The 19765-nt window shown below is 39.2% G+C and overlaps 1 protein-coding gene across 7 annotated transcripts in view; it reads right to left on the reverse strand.

The window, feature by feature from the left end:
- NRXN3 (neurexin 3) overlaps positions 1-19765 on the reverse strand; it is a 963379-nt gene that overhangs the window by 680503 nt on the left and 263111 nt on the right. For all 7 annotated transcript variants that reach the window (XM_021542850.3, XM_021542849.3, XM_077784015.1 and 4 more), the window contains exon 7: positions 19408-19569. In XM_021542850.3, coding sequence (XP_021398525.1) covers positions 19408-19569 — 162 coding nt within the window. The remainder of the gene's footprint in view (positions 1-19407; positions 19570-19765) is intronic.

Below are 19765 nucleotides of genomic sequence, written 5' to 3' on the forward strand. Positions count from 1 at the left end.
CTTTCGACTAAAAATGCAGCCTTTCCACACCTTCCAGTATATCCAGAAGTAAGATATCAGTTAAGAAGATGCAACTAACTTTGCTGTACATGACATGGGACTGTGTGCTGAGTGGGAGTTTGCAGAACCTAATCATGCTCATTCATACATTTTTTTTCTTTCACACTGGCTTGGTCAAACCTGAAAGAAGCACAGAAAAGGGAGGAGGCAAAGAAAATGACAACAGAGGCTTTTAAGTGAAGTATTTCTAATGTAAGCTGTACTGGATTTGGTACCTTATTGCCTACAGTTCTGTTCCAATTCCAAATAACTCAGTGTCAGCTCTGATTATTGTACTATTTCAAAGATGCAGTTAAGAAAAAAAAAAACAACACAACAACCACATTAAAACCACATGTGCAGAATATTAAGAGGAAAATGCTGAAAAACACATTGTTAGAGAATATATGTTCAGTCCATGATGCTTCCTAGCATCACTGTGTCCTGCCATTCCCAGGCAGTCATTGCTCTGCTTGGCTCAGGTCCTTCACATATAAGGCACTCAAAAGGAGAGCATTAGTGGTGATCGTTACAGCACACTGAAAGTGCTGCTGTTTTCTATATTTTACTATGCTCTTTTTTTCTCTTCCTTTCCCTATGGCAATACACTCTGAAAGGGTTGCATTTTTCAGCTACCCCATACTTCCCCATTTTGCTTTGGGAGCAATATAAATAGTAAACAAAGCAGGCAAGTTATTTCTCTAACTCCTCAGTCACTCTGTGAATAAGGTCTGTATTGTTTTATAACACAATGTCTATGCTCTTCAAAGCACAAGAATTTCACACTGTTCTGGCACCCACAAGCCTGATACCTCTCACTGCAAACCCATCATTTTCATGCAGGACTATCAACAGGTATTACTACGGGTAAGAATTATTTCCCAAAAGCTTCTAAAAGGAAAGGTGGCTTGCAGACATCTGTCTCATATTCTATTAATCCCTCACAAAGCCACAGAAGTTCAGAAGCCAGAGAAAAGAAATATTCTCAACAGTTGTTTCTGCACTGTGCTACAAATTTGTTTTGTTCTACATAGGCTAACATGCCTGTTAAAGGCAGATCATCAGCCTCTTACCATTTTCTTCCTTGCTTATGCAAAAGTATTAGACCCTGAAAGCCAAACCCTAAAATAAATTTGAAGCAAGGATATAAACCCCCTCATGTTAATCACATCCTGCAAACTTGGCTTGCATGTTCCTGTAAGAGGTATAAGATGCATAGTCAGTTCCTTCTAATACCAAGTTTCATTTTGCCAAACTGAACATATCATCTATGCCACTAAAGGAACATTACTATTACATTATTACTACTATTACTGCAATTACTATTGATTATTACATGTTGAAGACACTGGTATAGAGAAGTGAGGAGATAGGAAGTGGCAGGTAGCAAACTGCAAGTGATAGTTTCTACTGACATAGAGAAACATAAGGATCATCCTGTACCATCAATTACCAAAAATTTAGGACTGCAGGCTTATTTCAATGGATCCCTTGCATTAAACAAAAAAAAAAAAAAACAAAAAAAAAAAAAAAAAAGGCAAAGAAGAAGAAACCCACATAAAAATATAGTTTTCTTTGAGGTTTCTTCCAGTTATTAATAAAGCTTTCCAGGTGCCAGAGAGAGACAGACTGAGGCAGCACACTGGGGAAAGTGACATTGCCTAGAAATGTTCAGTCCTACCTCAACTGAACTACAACCACAGAGCAACTTCCAGGTACTACAAAATAATCAAGGGTTTATGGAAAAGAACAATAAGATAGCTAAAATTCAGATTACTTATCACTTTGACATACTCAGACATAATATTTCAGTTCAGGCCATTGCTAGATTATAGATTTAGGATCAAAGACTCCAAGCAACTTTCACACAATGGGAACCGTATCTAAGCCTTCCAAATAGTGACTATGAAAAGAGCATGCATGCCTTGGTGCATAACCAATTGAACATGAAATGCCTTTGTAAAGCAGTTCTGAAGAAGATTAATTGTGATTCTTCAGTGTCAAAGTAGGAAACTATGAAGAAAGTACAGACAAAAGACAATTATTAAATATATAGTACTAGTGAAACCTTTTCATAATACTGTGGCCTGTTATCTTGCCTATGCTTTAAAAAATATGTTAAAAAATATCAAAGAACACAAAAAAACCTTAATCTTATACTATACTGGGTGAGCTATCCAATGGATTCAATCTATTTTACCCAAAGATAGGTTATAAGCTGATCCAAAACTACATGCTACAGGGATCTCTATCTGACAGAAGAGATCTGCTTTAGTTTAGGAGCTAAAAGCATAATGATACAGCCAAATCACAACTATTCAGGTTGAAAGTAATGTGCAATGTGTCCTAGTGATCTGATGAAAAAAATAAGTATTTAAATCACTATAAGATGCACTATAGTAGTTAAAAAATTGTATCTTGATACAAAAGTGTATCATAACACTAAGATGGCAATTGTTTGTTTAAAAGGTTTAGCTTATATAATTTATTAAGTATGCAATATTTTTTCTCTGTTAGATATAAATACATGAAGAACATAAGTGTTTATATCACAAGAGGATGACAAAGTATTTTGCAATCCATGAGAATTAAAAGAGGATGTTGATCAGCTACCAGGAATAAATATGCTTTATTTTTAATTTCACAGACTTGGGTCACTTGCTCCAATTCTTAAAAGAGCTGAATGAGGAGATTTATTATCCAGTGGGATTTATTTTTAATCTTGGAATAACAGAAAGATAACAGAATAATAAAAGAATGATAATGTTCTGTGAATGTTTTAAAAAGCCAAACAGGACAAGATGTATAACCATAGAAGGGTTTAGCCTGGAGGAAACATCAGCCCTGGAGGAAATAGCACAACGGCTTCTATCTGAAGTGCTTAATAAAAAACATTAAAGGAGAGGAATACAATAGCTACTATCATCAGACCTTCTTCTAAAAGGAGCTTCTGTCAAATAAACTTGATATAATTCGAATTACAATGGTGTAAGAAGAGATGAAGCATTTTTTAAGGCATTTAGCTGAACACGAGAATACAGCTCTGCTCAAATAAACAGCATACAAGAACAAAACAGGATGTAATAATAGCTAGCTAGCTAGCTAGCTAGATAGATAGATAAAGACGGATGGATGAATGGATGGATCATCATTCCTTGGCTGACAAGTCTCACAAAGTATTTGTCAGTGGCGTAGCATTACTGATAAGGGGCATTTCTAATGCACCATAAGAATCTATGTTTGATGCAATAGTATTAAATATTTTGCCAATTACCTAGAAGTAAATATAAAAAGCACAGAAGCTGGTACTCGAAGGTAACATCAAGTTTGGCAGACCACTGAACAACCTTTCTGATATGCCAGACATACAGAGTTATTCATGGAGCATGTAAATCCAGTCCCTTTCATTGCAAGCAGCTTTTAAAACATTTGAATACTCAAATATAGAATCTTACAAACATGGAAGACAGGCCATGAACTACAGAACCAGGAAGGGGAAACTGCAAGGAAACTGCACTTTTGAAAACACTTCAGAAAACATGAGAGAAAATGTGAGCTTCCAGTAAAATACTATGGGCAAAATGACAGTCCAGTGTCAGGACAAATTAATAGAATAAGCAATATGCAGCTATAATACCATATGCACTATAACCCTAGGTATAATTCTAATGTCTACATTTTGTTAAAGGACTCTAAATAATTGCAAAGAATATATCAAGCAGCTTCAACGTGATTTGAAAACTAGAATAAATACCTTAGAATAAAATACAAGGTGCTACATTGGTTTAGTTTTTCAAAAGAAGAATAAAGAAAATATTTGATTACAGCAGAAAAGGGAAGGACAACACATTTCTGAAGCATCTTTGTTTCAGTAGAAAACTGCATCAAAAGAATCCACATTTTCAGACAAATTCCAAACAGATTAAAGATCCAATTGCTTTTGTAGTAGAAGGTGGTTAACCAACACAACAACTTAAAAGAGGTCCAAATTATGAGATTTAATGTGGGGGACACAGAAGAAAGTGAGGTTTTATATTTGTTGTTTATGACCACTCTGAATCTACATATGAGTGGAGATGAATAATCACCTGAAGCCTGAGCTAGCTGGGTATGGAGGGGGGTTTGAGCCTTAAAATTCTCTGACATTTTGAAATGTTTACATGCCACAAATCACTTAATTAGGAAGAGAAAATATGAGTGTGGACTCAGTTTAAATAGCAGGCATTTTTATTCTGCTGAATTAAGCAATACATCAGGTGTTCTGTCTCCTGGTTTTTATTCCTGATCCTGTCACTTATCCATTTAATAACTTTGGCCAGGTTTTCATATTATTTCTTAGTTGACAAAGTCTTTAAATAATTAAATAGTGCTAATACATGTAATTATCCAGATAATAATTCTTTTCAATTTAGTCACTTTTTATTTTCACATATGTTTGCTGTTAAGTCTCCAGTATCCAAAATGCAAAGAAACCAAGGTGCAGAGAGAAGCCTTACTTGTCCTTAAGACATCTTTAGCAGCAGTAAACAGAACACAGAAAATGACAGTCACAGTCCCATGGAGAATAACTCTTTGTAGAAATGTTTCCAAGTTAATACACTGAAGGGAACAATGGCATTCCTGGCAGGAGAAGATGGACAAGGTGACCTGACAGATGTTTACTATTTCTACTATCTATTATTCTCTGGAGTTTTTTCCCAGTAGGGTAAATGCTTATAATCTCTTTTTTACACACCACCAATCTACCTTTCTGAGGAAGCAGAAAATACTCCTTGGGTTTTAAGTCTTATGTAAAAGACAACTCCAGATGAATTCAGTGCTCAGAAAAGGAGTCCAGTTGGGCAGTAATAAACCTTTTTAACAGTTATTTCCACAGTTACAGCCACAGGAAAAAAATACAAATAATCACTGTCTGATCATTAGTCATAGGTGGAAAAATCCCCAAATCCAAGTTAAGGCTTGAGAGCTGTCTGCAGCTACCACAGCCCATAGTAATCTGGAGATATTATCCTATTGGAAATCTCCCTCCAAACCTTAACAGAATTCCCAATTCCATGCATAGAAAAATCATCTTTAATGAAAGACAAATCCTTTTACAATGGAGCTCAATAAGTAGAGCTGTAAAACTGTTTCTAATATCCTCATTTCCAATCAATTGTTTTGCAGGCCTAAATAATTATAAATGGTGAAAGAAGTCATGCTGTTTTGCTTTTCCCTGCAAATATCTGGGATTCATCTAGCCCTCCTTGTTTTTCTTTTAATTTAAAGCAACTTCCTCAAATGTAGGCTGCCTACACATATGAACAGCTGTTTTCATTCAAAGGGGCATCATTACACCTCCTGCCAACATGGGGCACTCTAACCTTTTCTCAACTCTTGTGTGTCTATTCCTCCAGCTCTTCCAACACATCTCACTTCCACATCTACACATTGCTGCACAAACTTGTATGCCAAACTTCACACCAAATTCATTCTCTGCTGCCTTCCCCCTTGGCTGTGTACAGGCTTTCAGGAACACGACCTTGCTATGCAATACTTGCAATGAACGAATTATGTGTACTACAGCCTCTGATGGGCTGTGGCACACTGTAGTTAATAGAAAGCAAAGAAAATGGAATCTCAACTTTGAAATACTGCAGGGAGCCTAGAAATGGTGCAGCTGTACTAGGAGATATTTAAACACAAAATTCCCCATATTACATGGGATCAGTATCCTATATCTGAAAACCACCTCCTCAAATACCCAAGCAAGTCTAGGAAAGCATCTATGTGGCAATACCCACCCATAAAACCATACCAGACTCCACTTATCTGGGGCCTGTGAGAGTCTGCATGCAGAAACTTATGTCTTTGTATTTCATACACCATCAATAATTTTTCTTCTGTGATTTATCCAGGCACAGCAACATCCCATGGCAAGGACTTCCATGACTTTAAACGCTATCATATTTCTTTTTGATTGTTCTGAAGCTTGCCCTACCTTTGTCTTTTGAACTTACACTTAATCCCTGTCTTCAAAAAGAAACTGAAAATAAACTATGATTACCCATTCTCATATCCTTTTTCCATCAGTTCAATTACAAAGAGCCCCAGGCTGTACTTAGAGCTCTTGTATAGAAGTCTCTCTAATGACCTTTAATGCTCTTTGTTGCCCTTCGCCCCTTTCTGAGATTAAAACAACAGGATGCCAGTGTCCAGTGTGGTTGTATTTAATGACATCATTATATTTTCAGGTTTTTTCTTATTTCCTTCCTAGAAATGTATAATATTAGATGTGCTTACTTGCCCAATATTGACCACTGAGCAAATATTTTTAAATAACTATTTAATAAAACATTAGAAACAACTCGAAGTTCATCATTGCATGTGCATAATAGGGATTCTTTTCTCTCCCCTACCAATATAAACACCTCAATTTCTGTTTACACACATATATTTTAATCTGCTATTTATTTGTTCAGACATTCAGCGCTGCTAAGTCATCCTCTGCAATCCTGCAGACAATCCTTACCTGAAAATCTTCATATTCTCAGTAAAATATAAGCTGTCTCCATTCACATTCCTTTCCACTCATAATTCCACTAATGAATCTTCAGACCTCAGCATAGATCCCAGATGACTTTCCACTAAGGCCCTCCCATGGGAACTATTTAGTGCATTCTGTTTATTCCATTCTGGTTTTAACCTTCCAACCAGTTGTTCCTCTGTGCCCAGACCTTCTTTCTCTGCCATTGCTTTTTCAGCTCCTGAAGAGCCTTTTGGTGGGACACATCACTGAAAGACTTTTGAAAGCTACACTACATTAGCCAAAACTCTCCTGACCATACACTTATTGTGACCTCAATAAAACCAAGGAAGCTCCTGGCTGCGACAGCTCAAATACAATGCCAGTACTACTCTTAAGGCCTTGGCAGCACCATCAAAGCTTGTCTGCTGCACTCCAAAGAAGTGGAGTCTGTGGAATGGTTTTAGGGGTGTGTAACAGATGATCTGTTAGATGGGTGTCTGAGGAGGCAGTTTTCAGATCTAGGCCTTTAACATGGCTCTTCATAACATTCTTCTCTAAATTAGAGAATATGGATTTGATCGATGGACTGTTCAGTGGATGAGGAATTGTTTGTATGGTTGCATCCAAAGGACAGTGCCCCAGTGCCCAAATGGAGATCAGTGAATAGTGGGACTGTGACTGTTCAGTACCTTCATCAGTGACATAGAGTGTCATCAAGTGCACCTCCAGCAAGTTTAGAGATGACACCAAGCTGAGTGGTGCAGCTGACACACCTTGAAGAATGGGATGCCATCCAGAGGGATCTGCACAGGCTCAAGAAATGAGCTCATGGGTACCTCATGATGACTAACAAGGTCAGCTGAAAGCCCTGGAGCAGGTGAAGAGGGGGGCCTCAAAGATGAGCAGAGGGCAAAAACACCTCTCCTATGAGGACGGCCTGAGAAAGTTCAAATTGTTCAGCCTGAAGAAGAGAAGGCTCTGCAGAAACTTCATTGCAGCCTTTCAGTATGTAAGGAGAGCTTTTAGAAGACAAAAGTTTTTGCAGGGCCTGTTGCAATAGGGCGAAGGCTTACGGTTTTGCACTAGAAGAGGGTAAATTTAGATTAGATATAAGAAAGAAATATTTAATTATGAGGGTGGTGAGGCACTAGTACAGATCTTCAAGAGAGGTGGTATGACCCCTGTAAATATTGAAAGTCAGGCTGCATGGGGCTCTGAACAGCCTGATCTAGTAAAAGCTGTCTCTGCTCATTGCAGGGGGGTTAGATTAGATGACCTTTAAAGGTTTCCTCCAAATCAAACCATTCAGTGATTCTTACCAAAGGTGTCCTCATACATACCAAGTTATTCCCTTTAACTCCAGTTGCAAAGAGGAGACCAACATTTAATTGCCTTCCTCTGCTGGATGCACAGGCAAATCCAGCCTCCAGGAAAAATGTGGAAACAGCTGGAATCAACTTTTTAAAAGCCATCTGTGGTTTTCACACAGACACAAAACTCATAAGAAGGGATAGAGTGCTTTAGAAAATGCACTTGATGTCAAAGCTGTCCTTTGAATTATTAATGCACAACTTTAAGTGAAGCTCACAATAAGATAAAAGTTATTAACCTAATAAGTTACATGCATAATTAATTTCTCCTATGATATATGATTTGTGAAGTTCTAACAAAATGTGTCACAGAGGTTGTAAACATGAAAACTAGCCTGAAGCCAGAAGAGCTAAGCATATGCTAATTAGAGAACATAAGAGAAATACAGAGTAAAAAAAAAAACTGAGAAGAGAGAGGAAGTGACAGCACTGCATATCTATGTGGTGTACTAGTGTCAGTTATGAATAACAGGAACTAGGCTCAGACAAGAAGGGAGAAGCAAGCAGACCAAACCAAAGGAGAATGGAGGTATTCAGTATTCTCATTATCTTAGATGAGGCTACTTTAAGACAAATCAGCCCTGAAATACGAATCAGGGAAATGGAGGAATGTCCTCAGCTGACAGTTTATCTTGTTAGCTGAACAATGAAGCTGCAGAGGAAGAACCCATTCTTAAATATGAACTCTAAATATGAACTCTGCTTTCTTAGAGTAGTAATTTCTTTTAATAGTGCAATTGACTGTTTAGCCACCATCTGGACAGAATGAATAAAGTGGGCATCCCCAGTAACATCTACTTGAGAGGAATAACAGAAAAAAACAGCCTTGTCCTTTAGAAGTGGCAAGTCATCACAAGGATCCTGGTTTATCAAAATCTTGAGAAAGCTTTTTCCTTTTCTATATGTGATTTTCTTTACAGTCCTTTACATCTTTGAGAAGGGGGATATGGCAGTCTCCCTGCTTTGGGAGGCTACAACCAATGTTCCATTTAGTCAGTCATCATAAGGGAATATGATGGGCAGCTGCAGAAATACACACATGGTTATATCAGCAGCACTAGGAGAACAAATTTCACTTTAGCATCTCACTGCTCTTCTCAAGAAAAACTCTTATTTTGAAGATAGCCATAAAACAAGTAATAGAGTGTGAACTGATCTAATTTAATTGTCTATTTGTTGGGAAGTTGTCCTAGCATCACTGAAGTTGAAACACAGGCTAGAAACCCATGTCAGTGGTGTGAGACAACTGCCCCCTACATAAACATAATAACCCACTCAGATAGTGAGCTCATTTACCTAAAACCTCCAAGTACCAAAGCTCTCAGGTTCTGCTGAACTTTTAAGTCAGCAGTTAACAATATGAGGAAAACACTTTGCTGCCCATGCAGTAATCTTGCCAGAGACTGGGAAAAATTTTGTCATCAGAGCCTGTTTCAGATAGTTGCAGTGGTTTGGCCAATCCAGCTGCAAACATGAAAACAACAATTCTCCCCTCCTAGCATTTCATAGCAATGTTTTAGTCACCTCAAATCTCTTGCATTCCACAGCCAGATCTTTTCTCTGATGGAAGTTGAGAAAGCATCAGCATACTTATCTTCACATCTGTTCAGGGCTTGAAACCCACTGGAACACTTCACAAACAAAAACAAACTGGAAAAGGAACACACTGGAAGGCAGCCAAGAGGCAGGATCAGAATGGTATGGACTTGACCAGCCTTCTGAAAAACCACTGGCTTCATTCCCTATTGCTCCTGCTGCCTCATGTTGGTAAGTGCATGCAAAAGCAGATTGTCCGCCTACCTCCTGCCCCAATCAGGGGAGCATCTTGCCTCTGGCTGGCATGTCACTGCATTCAGCTGTAGTTAAAAAGGAAAATCTCAAGGACAACCAATCCAGCCAGGATGTTCTGCCAAGGTCCTGTTCCTAGCTGAGGAAATAGTCCTCCCAATTTTTCTCAGCCAGAAAGAGGGAGAGAACGTACACACACACACACACACCCCCACCCCCATTATCCTAAAGCCCGCAGGTGCCAGCAATCTAAATAAACGTAGAGCAATTAACAGAATTAACACAGCTTTAAATAGCTTGGCACACCAGATGCGGACTCCTAGCAGGGTTCTATAAAATGTAAAGTTATTACAGATAAAACCATTAATCATCTGTTCAGAGACTTGTTCTAGATGCAAAACCCATTTCACTTAAATGGCTAATAATCAGAAAGAAAGGCGCAGATTTAACAGGAATGATTATGCCATTCTCAAGCCCCATTTCTAAATACCATTTTCCATCTCTGCCACAGTTCCCAAACCTCCATGTTCCCTCTGCTTGCTAATGCTGATACAGTTAGAATGTTTTGCAGGCATCACTCACAATTACCTCTCAGAGTGCTAGAAATGAGACAGCACCTCTCAGTCTCTCTCATTGTGGACAGAGGAGGTTAGTGACTTGCACACTACACATTGCTGCTTTCCTGGATGCAGTTGTTATTGTTCAGTTGTGTGTCATCAGCCCCATGCAGCTCACAGATAACTGATGCTCACCCTGATGAATGAAGTGTTCAGCTGCTAAGATTTGTGCTTAGAAAATACAAGCATTTGAATATTCCCCACATTGTGGCAATGTGAAGTCACCAGTAGCCACCATGTGCAATATAACAATCCTCCTGATATTCCCTTAAGACCTATTCAAAAAACTTCCATTTACTATATCTATGTCTATACAGCTACAGGAAGCAGAGGTCAGGGGCTGACCCTAATTCACCTTTGAGCTCTGATGTTACCATTTCTAGCACTTCCATTTATGGAACCATAGCTTAAAGAGCATTAAACCATCTAAGTAGCAATTCAGAGCTAAAATGGCACCCTTCCACATAGCTATATGACTCTCATTGGTTTGCTTAGGAATCTAGATACATACACTGTTAATTCCAACTAAATGAATTCTGCCTGTGCAGTTTGAAAAAAGGAGGGAGATAATCCTAAAGTACAAATATTCAGTGCAACAGCTGTAGAGCAAAGCCAGAGAGTACCAATGACAAAGAACTAAACCAGAGAGCATATCAGAGACTATACAAAACCTGCTTGTATTATACCAAGCCTGCTGCCTTTTCCATGCAGCTCAAATAACAAATGCTGCCCATTAGCTGCCTGCCCACTCCTGTGCTCCTCACTTGACAGCTGGTTCACTGCTACAGGGGAGTGGCAGACCTGGGCGGAGTTGTTCAGCCCACTCACTCAACATTCAAACTTCGTCTTTTCCTGCCTCCTTTGCTGGCACAGCTGAGCAGCCTGGATTTTTGTGGTGGGTAACAGCAGCTCAGTCTTTCCCTGATGCACATTTCATAGCAATACTCCAGCTTTCAGGGTCAGTCTGCTGCTCCAATAGAGGGAACACTTGTCAAGTAGCTGAAAATGCCTGTTTTATACACATGTATAAAACAGAACAGTCTTGCAACTTCTCTCATGTAATTTTATTTATATTAGCATATGGCTGTCCTGACTCTCCAAAACTACTCCTATTTGTATTTCTGTCTGACAGGATAAGGATGGATCTTTAGCAATCTCTTCAGTGCAACATAACAAGCAACAAATAAAAACATATCTCATATTTCTTTTCAGCATTCATCCAAACCAAGAGTTTACTGATCTCAGTGAACTAAAAAGCCAAGTAAAGCAAAAGAGGCTCATTTACTTTCAGTCCAAGATGAGCACATCAGACTTTGGACAGCTGAAGTTAAGATCACAGCGTCCATTAGGATAGGCCCACATTTGGATAACAACATATGAGAAAGATAGCTAGAAATCTTTACCAGAGTAATCACCAGAGTATCACCACTGCTCTGCTGATGACTTCAGACTCAGCTACATTTGTCTATCAATACATCCTGTCTTAGTTTGCTCAGTCTTCAGTGGGTAGAGATTAGACCACATATTTCTATAAGGATTTTTGTTTTAATATTGAAATGTTACCAACTAACTTTATTATATACACCAAACACAGGCTATATTGCTCCAATCCTGATTATGTTTTCTGAAATTCTTGATATAAACATAGTTCTACGCCTGTAAACACTCTCATTTTCTGAACCACAGCACATGGCACATCCCTTGCAGCCACAGCAGGAGTTAGGTTCATTATGCAGGGAAAAAAATGTCTGATCCCAATGATCCTACTGCAAAGCAAGCACAGATGGCCACAACACCAGGACTGAGAGCCACATGTGGGCAGTTCAGTGGGGATTTAGTGGAGTGCTCCCTTACTGTTGTGACATATCAGCCCACTGGCTACACTGCCCAGTGGTGTCACCAACCTCTGCTGCTAGTTTCTTTCCTAGGCACCTGTTCCAGTGGCAGTTGAAGACAGCTGAACTCAGTCAGACCCTACTCTGTTTTAGCTCCATAGATTCTCTTTAGCTTGTAAGTATGTTAGCAATAGATAGCTCAAACAGGTCTGCAAAAAGAAGCCTCTTACACCTCATGCATAAAAAGATCCAGTTTCTATGTTTGTTCATCAATGCTTGCTTTAGAAGGTACGCTCAATCTACATATATACTCTATTATTAAGACGTGGCTGAATTTTACTTTTGTAAAATTTCTAATAGTGTAGTAAGTTCAGTTGTTCAGTGCTACTGAACTGTTGATATGCAAATTATCCTTTAAATTAATCCTCAAGAAAATATGCATGCTCAGGCTGACATAGAACACCTGCAAGATGCTGTTTGCCAACTGATAGGAGTTCCAGAGAACAAAATACTACATTGTAATAAATGAGACCCTAACAAGAACCTATTTTTTTTTTAGTTTGCAAATAGAACTATAAAACAAAGTTTTTAACTTCTAGATTCATTATGGCTGTAGGATTCTACAGCCATTACTATAGGAATTGTGTTAAAGAAAGAATGTTAGGAGCCTAGAGTTTTTTTCAGTATACAGTTGATAAAATAACATCTCCTCCATCTTCTGACCCAAAGCTAAAAACTCACTTCCGGTCTTTGGACTTCCCATGTTTTACTAATAGAAAAATAATTTTAGCACTTCATTTTTGTGCTTCATTCAATAAAGATTAATCTCATGAAGCAATTTAAAATTGTTTTCCTGCTTAAATGGAATACTTCTCATGGATCTATGAGATAATGAGTAAATTTTCTAGAGTCATGAGTACATTACTCTTCCACTTTTCTGTGTATCCAGAAACATTTGATGAAAGAGATTGATCAATAACTGAGGTTAGCTTATGTTATTTTGCAACAAACACTTATTTAATATAATTATGCCAGCAAAGTTGTTGTTGTGGATGAATATAAGCCAAGGTAACCACATTCTTTCAGTGTCATGCATTAAGCAAGTAATAATGCCATCAGAAACGTCACTTTGGTAGAGTAGGCAAAGGCTAAGCTACATAAGGAACAGAGGTTTTGAATAACCCCTTAACGAAAGCAAAGCTGCAGCTAATATAGAAATAGGAAATGCAAGCCAGCACATGACCTAAGCTTTTAAGCCTTACCCAATGAGAAAACACTACCATATTTCCCTCCCCATCTATTGGTCTACTCAGAATTCTCTCAGCATCTTGCCTCCTATTGTATTGCTCTCGATTTCCAAATGCCTCCATTCCCACCTCAAAATTAAATCTTTCCAGAAATAAGTGGGGATTTTTTTTCTGATCAGCTTAAGAATGCCATCAGCAGCTACTCAAAATGCTGGCCTGCATCTCCACTGTTTTATGTTGCTACAACAGTGGTACTCAAAAACCTGATGAAGACTTTGTGTTGGATGCTCTGCAGATGCACAGAGAAAATGACTGACATTCTTGACTCCCAAGACACACACTGTACAGTTGCAACAGGAGACTGATCCCCCAGAGCAGCAGCAATGCAATTGGAAATTTAAGAGTGAGAGGCAACCAAAAACTTTAAAGACGTCTAGATCTGGAATCTTAGGAATCAGGGTCATAATCATCATCTGGTCTATTTTGAAGGCTCTGGCAGAGAGTATTAATGAGAGACCAAGAGTGGAATAATATTAAGCATTTGGCTGTGGTTTGTCTGCTTCTACATAGTGCCACTAGCCTCTCTCTCTCCTTTCTTTTACAAATGTTAAATTAATTAAATAATACAGATAGGAAGCAGACAGGGCCAAACACAATAGGAGAGCTGGAGCAGCAGTATTAGATTAACATATATGGGCAACTAGTGCCATTCATGTTGTAACTTCCTCCACTGTACCTCAGTGCAATCCCTACACTGCACTGTTGATTCCTGATTCTCCTCTTATGCATTCCTGGGAATCTGTTAAGTCACTGCTGTGGAAGGGGATCCTGGGCATGCAAAAGTTTTTTGGCTTAGGGAGGTATTTTTACAACTACAACTTCCTTTATCTGCCTGTTTTCCTCTGCCTCCAGTTTTAGGCTGCCTTCCATCTGCACCTTCAGCCTCCTCCCAGTGTGACACTGCAGTCAGAAAAACTCATCCCCAAAGAGAAACCACATCATCACTACACATCAAATAGTCCTGAAAAAGACCAGGCTTGCAGATGACATCCGAGATTTACATACAGCAACTGGGCACACTCATGAACTGTTTTGAAATCAGGCTCCTAGAAGTTAAATTGCAGACAGAAATGATCTAAGCTTTCACAGCATTCTCCCATCACAGACAGATGGTGCCTGACCCCTGTAATAATTTCTGCCATATTCCACCCATATGCAAGCCTCACTGCTTCCATCAAGCTGTTAGTACCAATCAACATTTTTCAGAATTGAGATTTTAATAAAGCATTGATAGAAAAATGTGAAGATTTCATAAATTCTCTCATGAATATCCATTCTGTAGGGACCACCTTAGGCTCTTCTAAAGCATCTCCATCTGCACCATTTAAGTCCTGCTCCAAGTAAATCAAATCTGAGTGTCTGGCTCCCTAACCCCAGGAAATATTCTGATTCTCTCCCTTCCCTAGCAACTGGATATTGAAATACCATTTTCCCCTCTTTGCCTACACAGCTAAATTTCTACCCTGCCACGTTCCATCTCCATCCTTGATTACTAAAAACTCCTCCCTGAAGCCCTTGATTATACAAAAAACACAGCTGTTTCTTGTTACCTTTCTTGTTCTAGTCCTTTCTGGCCATGCAAGTCCCATTCAACCTAAAATTGGATCCTTTTTCCTTTCTACCTTCAGTCAGAACTTCTCCCCTTTTAACAATCACTATCTGTTAAAGCAGTGTCACACCTTTCCTGACACCCATTAAAATTATTTCTGCTCAATTGTCTCAAGATGTGTTCCTGTATCTTCTCCTATACCATCTCTATATCTAGTTTCATTCATGATATGAAATGTATGAACCAGCTTCCCCCAAGATTTTCTCTAGAATGATTAATTTTAAGAATGAAGGTCCAAAAAGCCTTAGATTCTATGCAACTAGATTCAATGCAATGTCTGTGTACTGCCCTATTTGCATATCCTGCATGACTATTTTCCAGTCTTGTTGCCTCATTAGAGTGTCAGGTATACTGCCAGGATGGCTACAGAGAAATGCAAAATGAACATAGTTCACCACACATAGGGAACTCTTTAATTCCAATGAAAATAGAGGAAAAATCCCAGCCTGAACTACACATTAAATACTTGTATTTATGACTTAGGTATATTACTGCTAGCAACTAGTGGAACCTGTTCAGTCAAAACCTGTAGCCCCGAAGGAAAGAAGAAACATGAGAATCTATTCTATGGTAAAAGGAGGTACCATTAGGTCAGAAATCATCTGACCTAAAGAAAACATTATCTAGATAATTAGATATTTAGATCAAATTTAGGAAATATTATATAGATACTACAGCAGAGGAGTCCTGAGACCCTTAGTTCCTTGTCAGGAACACATTCTTAGACGCTCCAATTCCTTCTAGCCAAGTCTTACATTCTGCTCACACGGAGTATCTACCCTGGCAGAGCTGCCCCTCCTCCTGACACCAGCCCAGGCTGAGTGGAGAAGTCCCTTTCTGCTGCAAAGGGGCAGAGATGGTCACTAGGTACTCTGCTCCCTGCCACTTCAGCACCAGCACCTTCTCAGAGGAAGTGGGAAGGCAATGAGCCACTCAAGGAGCCCTCTTAACCCCAAGATAAGCAAATTTGTTGGTGTACTCTCAGACTGATGCAGTCTAGAGGAAATAAAAGAGCTTACAGAGGAAAGGCTGAAAGTTTCACCATGAAGTCTCCATAAATCCCTTTACCTTCCTAGGAACATGACAAATCCCTAGAGCCAGTCTTGAATGAATGCAGAGACCATTCTGCTTTAACGCCTTCAAGAGATCAGTACAGGGCTTGGCAGGATGCTCTTCACCATTACAAATAGTGCAATCTATTTGGGGTGTGCTGTGTCTCTGGTACCAGCAATTACATAGCTAGGACTTAACTATGAAAGAAGAGCTTCGCTCTACTAGAAAGGATAAACTGAAAGGAACAAAATTTGCTAATAGTCTACCCTACCACTTCATCTAACTTACTTAGCTCAGAATATTTTTGTTAAAAATCCAAGCTCCTCCAGTACTGGCTAATTAGAGACTGAGCATCCATTTTGGCCATGGAAAAAAAAAAAAAAGTAAGTTTAAAACATTAACTATGGAGACTGATTTATGAAATATCCTGACAAGCTACACAGAAAGCCAAGTAAAGTTCCCCGTAGCCAGTTTTCGAACCAGACACATCATAAGCACACAAGCACTGCACTAACCCAGTTCTGCCTCCTCCAGGACCAAAGCTCATTGAAAGTATTACTGGAACACCACTGTAAGTGGGGTGCTTTTAAGCAAACTATAACTCTAAAGCAGCCATCAAGTAAAGACATCTGCTCATACACATCTCCTGTCATTGCCTAGTCAAGTGAAGATTACAAAGCACTTTTGATTATCTGTTTTCTTCCTCTCATTCTTAAGCGGTTGCTTGGGTTTTCCTTCTCACAGAACATTATGAGCCTGGGATGACTATGTTGGCGGCTCTTAGCACATTGTGCAAGCTAACAGAATACAAATGATTATATAAATAATAAAGCTGCTGAAGATTTTCTTGTCACTGCTTTCTTTGCTCCATTGGCTTGACTTAAAGCATACATAAAAATGGCCTCTGCTAAGTGTTATGTTCATAGCATCCATAAATAAAATTAAGATCCTGATTTAAAGAGACACTAAGAGGCTGTATCTCCTCCTGATTTCAATCAAACTGGGGATGCTCAGTGCCTAGGAAAATCAGGCCCAAGGCTCTATAAATGTAACGAGAAGGATTTGATCTCTGTATGGCAGTTTGTATTCAAGCAACAAAGTTTCATTTCCTATATAACATGCTCACGAACTCTCCTCTACCATATGTACATCCCTTTCATCCAGAGGTCAGGCAGGAGAGCAGCTGCAGACCCTAACAACTCTCCCTCACGTCAGAGGCCTGGCACATAACACACAAACCCTGACACCACGAGTTGAGCATCAGTAGGTTGATGACTTGTCAAGGCAATTACAGCCACAGAACAACATCTAGCTCAGCATTGCTGCTTCCATGACCCCTATGTCTTTATAACACTTTGCGGAGACCTCAATATCTGTATCCCTATAAATCACAGTGATAATCACAAATTGCATTAGAAAAGAGAAGAAAGAAGAAAAAAGATGACTGCAAGCTAGCATCAAAACTAAACTGTTCCAAGTTTGGGATTTGGACAGAACTCATCTTTTAACTGTTTTGTTTTGGGATTCTTTTTCCAAGGATCACTTTTTTGGTTCCTGCGGCTAGCCCGGCAGTCCAATCTCTATTACATATGTGTGAATTTTCTCAATGCTCTGGAATAACTATGTGGCAAGTGCAGCCAGGCAGAGTAGGACAAAACAGTTTTCAGAACCAGCTAGCTCTTCCTGACCAATGCAGCCACTCAAGTGCACAGACTTAGCAACCCAGTGTAAGGACTTAAAGATCATAGCTGTCTGTCTCAAATACTGTTAAGGCCACAGAACGACTTTGCCATGAGATGGGCACAGAATGGAGGGATGGGACAGTGCTAACTCCAAGCAGAGGGGAGATCTGGTCAGCACATCCTGGGTAATGCATCCAGACAAAACTTCCCACTGTGGTGAACTTTGTAAAGAAACAACTTCTACGCATATCACTGGTCAAACAAAGATCACCCCAAGTTAGGGGACAAATGGCATCTGTGACCACTGAGGGACCCCACCACCTCCCAATCCCTTCCCCAAATATGCCTCCATGGATACCAGGAACTTGGACTGTAAATTAAGCAACCATGACCAGGAACTTGAGATAACAGAGGTGATTCTATTGTCCAAGTGCTATCTCAAGCCTAGGGGGAGGTAAAAAAAGCTGTGAGAGCAGAATGTATAACTCATAATGGACATAAAGAATGCAGAAGTTATGGGCCACAAGGAAAGCGACTATGCTGAATCAGCTTGGACTGGGTAAAAGGTAATTCCATCAGAGGGAGATTGTGACCACTGATTCACAACCCACCAACTCAAGAAACCCACCAACTAAAAAAACCAGAAAGACTGAGCATGGGACTAATTAACATTAGAATCAAGTGAATGATTAAACCAATAGAATAAAAAATGTGAGTAACCAATGAACATTAATTCCTTTGTTTGAAAAGATATGTCAGCAGTTTTGAGTGACCCCAGGCCTCCCACCACTGAGAAGCCTAGGGTGAAGGACCAACAGGACACCACCAACTTCATGGGTGGTGACTATCTTCTGTTTAATCTCTCTCTCTTTTTCTCTCTTTTCTACTTCTTTCTACCTCTCTACCTAACATTTTATTGTTCAATAAAATCTATACTATTGACTTCAGCATATGGTATTGTTTGCACTTTAATTCAGGGAGAGGCATCTCTCAATAATGATACCATAACACAGAGTACACTTCATGTCCACATGCCATGTGATTGGCACACCTCCCTGACACACTTTCATGCTGCATTTTCCTTGCAAAATTAACACTTTTTATGCTACCTTAAACTTTCACTTTTCTGTTTTATTCTATTTCTGTATCTTCCTGGAAAATTCAGATCTAACTATACTCCCAGTTGAAATCCAGGACCTTAAAAAGTATTCTAAATAAGCTTCTGATTGTGATTTTTTAATCTCAAAATGCTACTTAGTAATCAAAGGCTACTGTTCTTTTTATAATGGCTATTGCCTAAGTGCCTAGAATATAGTAATGCTTTCTTCTGAAGGGCTAACAGCTTAGAGAAGACACCTCTCCTACTACCATGAGCATTTTTTTTGGTAATCCAAGCACTAAAAGTACGATTCTGCCTTAAGTTCATAAGTTTTCCAGCCTTCTGACCAGCTAAATGATGATGAGTTTATCTTTACAGAGATGCCGCAGTTATCAGTATAAAATTAGGCACCAGGAAAGGAATTAATTGTGTAAGGCAGGAAAGAGTGATGACTTTAGCAAATTAAAGCACACAGACAAGAATTAATTTCAAATAGTTACCTCTTTGAGGCAGCCCATGAAGTTATTGCTTACTGGAGACCCAGGTAAATCGGCAGTACTGGGGCTCCCTCCCACGTAAAAGAAGTCATCTGAGCCCAGCATGGTGTAGTCCTCCTGTGTGTAGCCCGTGGTGGTAAGGATGCCATCCACAGAGATTGTCACCTGTTTGAGGGACACAATGGACAAAGAAAATCCCAGTAATGACCTTACAATCCTGAACAGAACAACTTACCTCCCCTATAATTTTATGCCAGTTTTATTAAGGATTTTGTTGAGATTTGGTATGCTTTTTTTTTTTTTTTTTAGTTAAGTCGAGCTCTATTTTCTGGTCTGATTTTCCCACAGAGAAATGCTTCAG

This window comes from Lonchura striata, chromosome 6 (genome assembly GCF_046129695.1).
Source record: "Lonchura striata isolate bLonStr1 chromosome 6, bLonStr1.mat, whole genome shotgun sequence".
NCBI lineage: Eukaryota > Metazoa > Chordata > Aves > Passeriformes > Estrildidae > Lonchura > Lonchura striata.